Below are 11,544 nucleotides of genomic sequence, written 5' to 3' on the forward strand. Positions count from 1 at the left end.
ATGTTCCCAGATTTAGGGTACGAACCAAAGCGGTTTTAAAAAGGTGGTCTCACGTGAACAGCTGGGAACCGTCGGCCGGATTTGACGGTATTAATATGTTTGGATTTTCTTTGTTGTTATCTACTTTCTCGCATATTCTTCCCTCATGTTTACGTGCGTAGGCAAAACTATGATCAGCTTGATGGCAAGATGGCGGATTGCACCATATGATTTGTGGTTGTTGTACGAATGAAACCACCTTTAATTGTTTCGCCATGGGTGCGAACAGACTTCGCGCTGAATGCCGAGCCGAGATTGTCAATACCATAAAGATAGTGAGAGCGAGAAAACTGGTTCCATTCCAGTCAATACAAATAAGTTTGTGCATAACATAGTGAACGTCGAGTAGAGCAGAGAGCAAGGCCGATTGAGTGCAGGAAAACAGTTCCAAAGCGTTCTTTGCACTTGTTTGCATAGTTGATGTTTAATTTTTAGCGTGCATATTTCGAAAATAAAAAAAATTCAAGTCGATCAAATGATAAGTGAAATTTTTTCCGGCGTTATATAAATAATGAAATTCGCCCAAATCACTCCTTTTTAGTGTAATTGGATGTTTTTTCGATTTCTTTGGTGTCAATAATTACATTAACAACACTAGAAAAACTAAATTCTCTTAATCGGATGAATCCATTGCCGTGTGCAGCAATTTTATAAACACAAATAATAGTACAATTAAGAGGTAGCGTCATTAGCATAACAACAAGAGTCAACCCCAATGAAATTACCTTGAGTGGCAAATGTCGTAAATTAAAATGTCAAAGTGGTTTTAGAAATAAACTTTGTTTTCCAACTTATCTTCTCCAAATGTGTTTTATATTCGCATTTTCATCATTATAACACTGGTTTGTTGCTCATGTGTGGAATATGGGATCATATAAAACATCTTTTTAAGATTTGAAAAAAAAAATCACAGCTGTGTTATCAAGCCCTTGACATTTAAAATTACTACAAAATCAAAACAAAAATAAAAAAATTGTACTCAGTTGTTCGCATGACCACCTTATAAGTGCATTGTGAAACAAATGAAAAACAAAATTACAAGACATAAGAGCTAAGCACATGGAACAAACAGTATTTCATCGCTGATTCTCGCATTCAATGTGTTATAGACAAATTTATTTCTCGCATGAGAACTAGCGCCAATAAGCTCGACTCGTATCCGCTCGGCATCGGCGCTCATTCTGTTCGCAGCCTTAAGGCTGGTACTATATTAGTTTTCCACAGTTGAAAACATGCATTTCTCACGGTTACTTTTTTGAAACACTATACAAATCTCAATGAAAACATAATACTTTTATGAATATTTTTTCATAACTAAATGCTGGTACTACTTTCTTTTTGTGGAAGATTTTCCAAAAAACGTTCTTTCGGTGGTTTGACAAGGTTGCCACATTTGATTTTTTTTTTTGGGTTTCTTTGGCCAAAATGTTGTGATTTACATATACAAATTAATATGACATCAAACAATTTATGAGCTGCTTACGTGCATGTGTACACATAAATGTGAGTGTTTGGGTCGTACTGAAATTCATGTATGTTGTAATTTCAACCAAAACCCACCCCTTCGTAATTAATAAATAATGAAACACAAACAATTTAAAAAGAGACAAATTCAGAATTTATTTATCTGAATCTTTCCAAAAGCCCTTGCCAGCATCTTCCACTTTTATCCAAATATTTTTGTTGTAATTGCAGACCAAAAGGACAACACATTCTTTCACAAACCTTTTTATTTCGTACAAATTGATTGAGTTACTTGTTGTGAAAGAAATATATATTTTTCTTTTGAGTATATTTATTTATTTATATAAAAAATACTTCCTTACTTACACTTTATTTTTTTCCACCAAGTAAATACATGTGAGCAACATCACTCGCACTAATAAACACTCAGTGCAAATTAGAACTTTGGCGATCGCGTTTATTTTGCATAAGACAATGGCTTGTTACACAGCGACTGTGATTGTGCTCTCAATAGGCGTCCCGAAATAAAAATTTTCCCTAGATGAAAAAACAAGTTATGACGAAACGAACACATTTCGGCAAATTTTCCGTTTGTTTTTTTATATGGAGTTTCAACGCGAAAACCGAGTATAGTACCGGCCTTAATGGGGGAATGTCCTATTGAATGAAATCAGCAAGTTTTTTTCCTTAAAAATCTATTTTACATAAATTTTAATTACGAAAAAATGTCGCGAAAAGCGAACATTGTACCAGCCATTAGGAGGGGATAACCACCGCTGAACAATTTTTCTGATGTCTCTCCAGGATTCGAACCCAGGCGTTCTTCTGCGCTACGGTGGTGAATTAAAAGATTTACAGCCGTATTCACAAAATTTTACTAATGCTTCATTAAAGCGCACAATTGTTATTATTGTACAATACAACCATTATAGCATTTCGTATTCAAAAACCTACAAAAGCAGCTGAATAAATAATGTGCGATTCTTTATTTTGCTTCGGTAACCATATGTCGTTTTATTGCCAGCGCTGAAAACAATAGTTATTGCGTCGGTTTTTTCACAATCGTTTTTAGATATAATTAAGCTTATTTGTGTAATAATTATTAAAAAAACTGCAATTCACTAAGAACAAATGTATGTGTTCTTGTCACATGCAGCTGGGACATAATAAGTATGTAATTTTAAAAATAAAAATATTCTTTATGTTTATAAACCGGTGCAGGGTCGGATGTTGGCAAGATATATTCATTTACAGGTAGTGGCAGTTGCCCAACAACAAAATATCGAGTACACTAACTGTCAAAATCTTTGATTAGTGCAACTCTTATTGTGTGTATGTTACTAGTTCGTGCCATTTTTTGTTATTTGTGTCTGTCAGAACACATAAGAACCATAGTTCTTAACTATAAAACACACACAACCAAAACTCGTTTACAGATAGTGCACTTCTCGAGAAAAAATTGTACTCAGCTGTTTACGGTACACTGCCTGGTAATTATGTCATGGGCGGTTCAGGCAAACCGAACAGAACCACGGTCCGGGGTTCTTTTAAATACCGACACGGACCAGAAGCGTGCGGAGAAAACATTCCGAGATTTACCTCTCCCATGACGAAAAAAGGCGAACACGTACACTGTGGCGGCAGCCCTTGCCGGTGAGGTTTCCATCGGGTCAATCCGGTGCGTACAACCGGCTGCCATGGAATTGTAAGTATTTGGTACCTGGTAATTAAGTCATGGGTACTAGTCCTTATGTAGGATTCATGGTACAATTAAGAGGTAAAGACATTGGTACAACAAAAATCAACCCCCAACGGAACTACTAAATACAGTTAACTTTGATTTACAATAATCTTCTTCAAATGTATTTTATATTTGTATTTTCATCATTAGAACATTGTTTTGTTGCTTATGTGAGGAATATCGGATCAAATAGAACATCCTTTTAAGATTTTGGAGAGAATCGCAAGCACTTGACATTTAGTTTTACTGCAAAATCAAAACAAAAATAAAAAAAATTAGGTTTATAGATTTAAGTATTAGAGTTACTTATATTTTTCCTATTTGCTGTCAATAGTAATCTGTATTCGGTTACGAAAAGCTCTTTGTATTATAGAAATGAACTTAAGTATAAAAAATCGCCATACCCATGGCGAAACAATTAAAGGTGGTACAACAAGCACAAATCATATGGTGCCATCCGCTATCTTGCCATCAAGCTGATCGACGTTTTCCCAACACACACAAAGAAATTTGTTTGCGTATGTGTATACGTGTGCGTAAATAAGTAGAGAATATGCGAGAAAGAAGATAACAACAAAGATAACCCAAACAAAAATCTGTTAACAGTTGTTCGCGTGAGACCACCTGATTAAATCCGCCTTGGACCATACGCCAGATTCGCTGAATAAGGTTAAGCCAAGCGATCAGACGACAACATTTTTTTTCATATTAAGTTTTTTTTTGTCTTGTGTTTTAATTTAGTACTATATAGTGCAGTGCAATGAAAGTTGTATGAAAATGCAATGCAATGAAATTTGTATGAATGTTACATTTATCCAGGACAACAAAGTTCTGGATAGATGTAATTTTCATACAAATTTCATTGCACTGCTCTATATAGCACTGCAAATAAATGCTATTTATTTTTACGCTACACCAAATACATATTGATGTTTTTAGTTACCATACTGTAATTGTGCAGTAATCGCAAATAACTCACAACAGCTGTTCCCTGGAGGGGTTGGGGAAAGTTTTTAATATCATTTACGCGGATTGATTAGATTAGTGGGGATTAATTTATTTCGACGACACCACCCAGATATGGATAAAATTAAGTACATTCTAAAAAGCTACGAATCATGGGTAGAAAAAAATCCTCAAACTATTGGCGACTTTGAGATGACTGCAAAATGGGCTTCATACTTTGTAGCAGGTTAGTTAAGGTTTGGAGTTTTTTGCACTGGTTCACATATTTGTTTGACTTTTGATATTTCAGGACGGATAACCGATTCCTCAATAGCCACAGAACTTGTGTACTCTCTGTCGAATCTTCTTGTTTTATATAATGATCGTATTTTATCCAAAATACGTTCAGAATCAAACGAATATTCTTCTGTGGCGGAGACGACGGGAACTGAAAATTTCAGCTATCGTCTAAAGGTCATTCTAACCACCCTAGAGTACACTGAGGTTTTTATTGAAATATCCGCGAAAAGATTATTTGGTCCCAAGGGTAAATGGGTTTTCATCACCTTGTTGCAATGCTTTAAAGCAGCAGGAAGGTATTTTATTTTAAAGCATTCCTCCGTACGGATAGTAACATCACCAGCCCTGCCGCCGCTCAATAGGAAATCGTTGTTAAAAAAATCCAACGCCACCTCAAGTACAAACCAATTTGGATCCGATGAGCATAGCGTTACATTCAAGTTGAAGAGATCCGGTCGATTAATGCGAAAAGTTGAGGGCGCTCCCCCGCTACAATATCGCACATTTAAATTAGAAGAGGAAGTGCTTACAATGCAAAAGCGCCAGCATCCCAAAGCTCTATTGCAAGCAGAGTACCTATACATAGCCAAACCTTTGATACACTTGGTGTCAATGGGTTTATTTGGAGAAAAATCTTGGAAACAGTATGTTGTTTCATTAGCAGTTGACTTGGCTAGTATTAAAATGTATCACAAGAACCGTCAACAAATGTCCAAGGAACAGCAGCGCATACTGTCTCATCGTTGCCTTAACTTGTGCATGTACTTGATGCGGTCGCCCTTTTATGAAAATATCACACAATCTCGTCTTGAGACTTTGCTCAATTTGTTAGGCCGAGTGCCAATAGCAAAAATGTTAGCTGGTCCCTTAAGAGATTATATACCTCACTGGCAATCAATATATTTCTATATTTGGTCCACATAATCCATTCCTTCATTTTTATAGAGTTATAAGTGGTTTAAGTAGTTTAAGTCTTAATGACGTCTGTGGTAAAATGGGTATTTTGTAAGGGGCGAACTGTTTTAATACATTTCAAGCGAATGCTTGGATGGACGATGATGTTAATAAATGTTTGGAGAAACTAAGTATTTTTATACAAAAATATAAAGATTTTTTTCTTCCAGTAGAGATCATGCATTATGCAAAACGAAGATGGAAATTCAAATTTGTTTTGAAAATTTTCCCAAGGTATTTTTACAAAACGAGGGCAAATATGAAGTAATTTTTATAAGTTAGAAAGGTAATTATTTCCCTTATTCCCGTTGTCGAGGCCGAAAATCGACAGCAGTCGTAGTCGAAAGCGAATATCAAATTTAGTGGGAGTTGTTGTAGCAGTTTGTTGTGTTCTATATTTCGTCTGCTTGATTCTGTGTCAAGATCCGGGAACTCTGCGACTAAGATGGGGTGCGACCACAGGGATCTGGGTCTTAATCGAGTGGGTCTGGCTGGGCAGTTAAACAGGTGACGTGTATCGTGCGGTCCCTGGTTACAATCAAGACATACATCTCGCCCGTCAGCTTCAATCCTTTCTCTGTAGGAGTTGAGGCGACTGCATCTGGCGGAACGTAATTGAGCCAGAAGTACTCTGTTTTGCCGGGGGAGGTCAATTTCATTTAGTAATATTCAATCGTTTCCAGACTTACGTGATACCAAAAATGTAAACGATTATCGGGGAAGGTCGGAATCGGAAGCGTTCCGGGTAATCGAGTCAAATTTTTTTCTCGTTTTTAAATGCATATTTGTATTTTTTTATTACGCACACTAAAGCTGAGTATTCTGTTTAGTATTTCAGGTGGAATGCTGTAAAACTCTATATAAAAAAACGTCGGCGAAACGCTGGAGGAAAATAGGCGAAAAAGTAGTACTCTGTTTATAGTGAGGAAAATGGCAAAAAGAAATTTTAGTGACAACGCTTGACACTATTGTCGGCATCATTTTTGTTTTATTGGCTTTAATGGATGGTTTTTGCATTATGCAAAACGAAGATGGAAATTCAAATTTGTTTTGAAAATTTTCCCAAGGTATTTTTACAAAACGAGGGCAAATATGAAGTAATTTTTATAAGTTAGAAAGGTAATTATTTCCCTTATTCCCGTTGTCGAGGCCGAAAATCGACAGCAGTCGTAGTCGAAAGCGAATATCAAATTTAGTGGGAGTTGTTGTAGCAGTTTGTTGTGTTCTATATTTCGTCTGCTTGATTCTGTGTCAAGATCCGGGAACTCTGCGACTAAGATGGGGTGCGACCACAGGGATCTGGGTCTTAATCGAGTGGGTCTGGCTGGGCAGTTAAACAGGTGACGTGTATCGTGCGGTCCCTGGTTACAATCAAGACATACATCTCGCCCGTCAGCTTCAATCCTTTCTCTGTAGGAGTTGAGGCGACTGCATCTGGCGGAACGTAATTGAGCCAGAAGTACTCTGTTTTGCCGGGGGAGGTCAATTTCATTTAGTAATATTCAATCGTTTCCAGACTTACGTGATACCAAAAATGTAAACGATTATCGGGGAAGGTCGGAATCGGAAGCGTTCCGGGTAATCGAGTCAAATTTTTTTCTCGTTTTTAAATGCATATTTGTATTTTTTTATTACGCACACTAAAGCTGAGTATTCTGTTTAGTATTTCAGGTGGAATGCTGTAAAACTCTATATAAAAAAACGTCGGCGAAACGCTGGAGGAAAATAGGCGAAAAAGTAGTACTCTGTTTATAGTGAGGAAAATGGCAAAAAGAAATTTTAGTGACAACGCTTGACACTATTGTCGGCATCATTTTTGTTTTATTGGCTTCAATGGATGGTTTTTTCTTTTTGTTATTTAATTTATTTGCGAAAAAATAAAACCAAAAGTGCAGATAAAAAACGTCTATTGGTATGAAAATACAACATAACTGTCAAATTCCGCTCGCGGAACAATTAAAGATTTCCGCGATGAGTTTTGGTTGTATATGTGCATTATATGTCCCAGTTCCTTAATGGAATGTTCACGGGCAAATTCGCATTTGCATTTGTGTGCATTATATTGTAGTTAAGAACCATAAGACAACGAAATATAGCGCGAACTAGTGCCATACTCAAAATCAGGGTTGCCCTAATCACTGATTTTGACAGATATTGCACTCAATATTTTGTTGTTGGGCAACTTCCGCTACCTGTAAATGAATATATCTCGATACCAACCCTTAAGGCTGGTACTACTTTTTTTTTGGGGAAAAATTTCCCTAAATCGTTTTTCGGTGGACCACATTTGATTTTTTTGGTCAAAATGTTGCCATTTACATATAAAAATTCATATGACACCAACCAATTTATCAGCTGCTTAAGTACAAAAACCCACCGCTTCGAAATTATTAAATAATGAAACACAAAACTATTTAAAAAGAAACGAATTCTACTTTTATTTGTAAAAATTAATAGATTTTGTAGTACTTTTGTTGTTATAAATTAAATAAACAAAAAAAAAAAAAACAAAGAGCACAACACTTTCACAATCGTTATAACTTCGTACAATAGTTTGTTACAACAAAATATTGATTGCACTATCTGTCAAAATCACTGAATAGTGCAACTCTGATTTCGTGTATTTTACTAGTTCGCGCCATTTATCGTTGTGTTATGATTCTTAATTATAGTACCCACACACAACCAAAACTCGTTATCAGATAGTGCACTTAGCGAGAAAAAATTGTACTCAGCTGTTTACGGTACATTCAGTCATAAACTGCCTCGTTGACCAGTTGAGGACTTGTAAGAAAGAGTAGCAAATTGTGTAAATGCCATTCCCCACCATATTTATAATTTTGATGATCATTTCGATGCATCACATAATCCAGATAATTTTCATTTTACAAACCCTGAAAAAGTCAAAGATATTATTCATCGTATGAATAACAAAAAATCCAGTGGCTTATATAGAATATCAAACCATGTCTTGAAAAAATTTCTAGATTCCATCATAAACCTCCTCACCGTTATTTTTAACCACTGCATCAACAATGGATACTTCTCGTCAGATTGGAAGGTTGCGAAAATACTTCCAACCAAGAAGAAAACTTATGCCATTTTTCCGTCCGATTATCGCCCGATTTCCCTCTAGTCCAACATTGGGAAATTATTTGAACACATCCTTAAGGAGAAAATAGAAAATGGTTATATTATTGAACCAGTATCAAATTTCCAGTTTGGCTTTAGAAAGGCGCACTCCACTCAACACGCATTATTGAAATTTCATAATGACATAACTATCAATCTTCCAAGATAATCAATATCCCTTGATATAGAGAAGGCGTTCGACTCCGTCAGTCATACAGGCATATTGTACAAATTAATTGGTTAGAAACGGATCCGTACCTGGTAAAAATTCTTCACAGTTATTTCACAAATAAAAAATTTTGCGTAGATGTCCAAAACACAGTGTCAGACTTTGGATGTGTTTGTAGCGGAGTACCCCAAGGCAGTGTTTTGGCGCCTCATCTCTTCAATATATTTTTACACGATTTCTCTCATGTGTCTCAAGATTCGCAGGCTATCCTTTATGCAGATTATTGCCTTATTTATGCCCATGATAAGTCCTTGGGGTATTAAAATAAATGCCGCCAAATCAAAAGCAATTTGCACAAGGAATGCATGTTTGGTAAATGCCCCAAACATGTCGTACCGTAGAGTGTCAATATACCGGTGGAATCCAAAGTTATATATCTGGTCATCACATTTGATAAGATGCTGAAATTCAATCCGCATGCTAGAGGTCCAATACAAAGGGCTAACAGAATTTTGGGTTCATTTTAATATTTGCTCAATAGTAAATAAAGGGTGATTTTTTTGAGGTTAGGATTTTCATGCATTAGTATTTGACAGATCACGTGGGATTTCAGACATGGTGTCAAAGAGAAAGATGCTCAGTATGCTTTGACATTTCATCATGAATAGACTTACTAACGAGCAACGCTTGCAAATCATTGAATTTTATTACCAAAATCAGTGTTCGGTTCGAAATGTGTTCAAATTTTGTTCAGCGATGAGGCTCATTTCTGGTTGAATGGCTACGTAAATAAGCAAAATTGCCGCATTTGGAGTGAAGAGCAACCAGAAGCCGTTCAAGAACTGCCCATGCATCCCGAAAAATGCACTGTTTGGTGTGGTTTGTACGCTGGTGGAATCATTGGACCGTATTTTTTCAAAGATGCTGTTGGACGCAACGTTACGGTGAATGAACACATTTCGAACCGAACACTGATTTTGGTAATAAAATTCAATGATTTGCAAGCGTTGCTCGTTAGTAAGTCTATTCATGATGAAATGTCAAAGCATACTGAGCATCTTTCTCTTTGACACCATGTCTGAATTCCACGTGATCTGTCAAATACTAATGCATGAAAATCCTAACCTCAAAAAAATCACCCTTTACCTACCGCAGTCCACTAAATTGTTGCTTTATAAAGTGGCCATTAGGCCCATGCTGATATACGGCTTTCCGATCTGGTTCACTGTATCTCCGACAGTGGCCAAAGAGTTGGAAATCCTGGAGAGAAAAGTCCTGAGGAAATGTACAAATAAACATTACCAAACTCGTACGAAAAAATACTCAAACACTTATATCTACAATATTTCAAACATTGAACCATTATATGCATATGGGTTCAAGCACCTGAATATATTTGTACAAAAAATGGCCACACATGAAAACGATATGATAAGAGAAATTTCTGAGTTAGAGGAAAATTCATCATGGGCTGATTCAGCTTACCTTTCTTCAGTTGCCATTATCAATGGAACCATTGACAACGAATCACCCCCTGCACCTTGCCAGAATTATTTCATAAGACATCGCATGGATCTTATCGTGGATGATAAAAAAAATTGTTGATATACTACCTTTTAATTCTACAGAATTAAAAAAAAAACCATTAACACGATCATTTTATACAATTTATCCTAAAATATTTGCCACGAGCATTGCTCAATTCGTTTTACATATTCTTTCTAACTGTTAGAAACAAAACATATGTTACATGTATATAAGCTTTTGACTACATATACAATCCCGTAAACGGTGATATTTAATTATTATATTAAGTAATCGATAATCACACTGCCATGTAATCGAAATAGAAGAAAACTCAAATAAACATACATACAAAACTGTTTACGGTACACTAACTGATAACTATATCATGGTTGCAGTTAGAAGTTTGGCAATCGCGTTTATTTTACATAAGAAAGCGACTTGTTGCGCAGCAACAGTGATTGTGCTCTTCTTGGGCGTCGTGAGATGTAAATTTTTACTAGAAAACTTTTTTACGAAAACTTTTAATCAATTTTTTCCGCTTATTTTTTTATATGGAGTTTCACCGCGAAAACCGAATTTAGCAACAACCTTTATCCGGGATCGACAATATATTTTTGAATTTTTTCATTGCCTCGATTATCCGTAATTACCTCCATTATCCTGGAGTATGAACACACAGAATAACTATATTATGGAACCACCTAATGCGGCGCTATGGTGGGGTTCCGACTTGCTCAGTCATACCATATTCATCCAGGGGGTTCTCAACCCTGCCACCATCAGCCCTAGGGGTCAAACAAAAAATTTTTTTGGAAATAAAGGAATACACAAAATAAAGTGATAACACACTACAAGGCCATGACATAGGAACTTTTGTTTCTAGTTCCCACACTTTGCGTTGATGTTGTTTTTAATGTCTGACAGCATGTGGTTCCTTCGATAGATTTCTTGTCAAAATTTAACCACACGTGCTATTGGATTTTTTTTTCTTATGTAGTTGTCCTCTACTGTTAACCCTGGTAGCACTCCTTTTGTTCTGAAGGATCGTTTCCCGAAGTTCCGTATACTACTCACAGACAAAAGCTGTCGTCTCAATATCCAATGAATTGTTATCCATGTAAAACTCTTCTATCGGCATACCAGAGTCGATAGGCATGCGGGATAAGGTATCCGCCCCCACGTTATCTGATCCCTTGCGGTGTTCGATGGAAAAGTCGTAGGCTTGCAGTTGCAAGGACCATCTTGCGAGTCAACCACTAAGATCCTTAAGTGA

At 36.3% G+C, this 11,544-nt stretch overlaps 1 protein-coding gene and 2 long non-coding RNA genes across 3 annotated transcripts; 1 reads left to right on the top strand and 2 right to left on the bottom strand.

The window, feature by feature from the left end:
• Positions 1–3,338: 3,338 nt before the first annotated feature.
• Positions 3,339–6,385, bottom strand: LOC131994072 (uncharacterized). Its single transcript, XR_009396413.1, has 2 exons — positions 6,133–6,385; positions 3,339–3,490 (listed from the first exon to the last, which is right to left on the bottom strand). It is a non-coding gene; the product is annotated as an uncharacterized LOC131994072 (long non-coding RNA).
• LOC106093764 (peroxisomal membrane protein PEX16) lies at positions 4,219–6,481 on the top strand. Its single transcript, XM_013260915.2, has 2 exons — positions 4,219–4,436; positions 4,500–6,481. The coding sequence occupies exons 1-2, from the start codon at positions 4,325–4,327 to the stop codon at positions 5,411–5,413; spliced, it is 1,026 nt and encodes a 341-aa protein (XP_013116369.1). The 5' UTR covers positions 4,219–4,324; the 3' UTR covers positions 5,414–6,481.
• Positions 6,482–6,573: 92 nt separating this feature from the next.
• LOC131994073 (uncharacterized) lies at positions 6,574–10,673 on the bottom strand. The gene is made up of 3 exons (XR_009396414.1): positions 10,230–10,673; positions 9,895–10,130; positions 6,574–9,245 (listed from the first exon to the last, which is right to left on the bottom strand). It is a non-coding gene; the product is annotated as an uncharacterized LOC131994073 (long non-coding RNA).
• Positions 10,674–11,544: the final 871 nt, after the last annotated feature.

This window comes from Stomoxys calcitrans, chromosome 1, assembly GCF_963082655.1.
Source record: "Stomoxys calcitrans chromosome 1, idStoCalc2.1, whole genome shotgun sequence".
In the NCBI taxonomy this organism is placed as follows: domain Eukaryota; kingdom Metazoa; phylum Arthropoda; class Insecta; order Diptera; family Muscidae; genus Stomoxys; species Stomoxys calcitrans.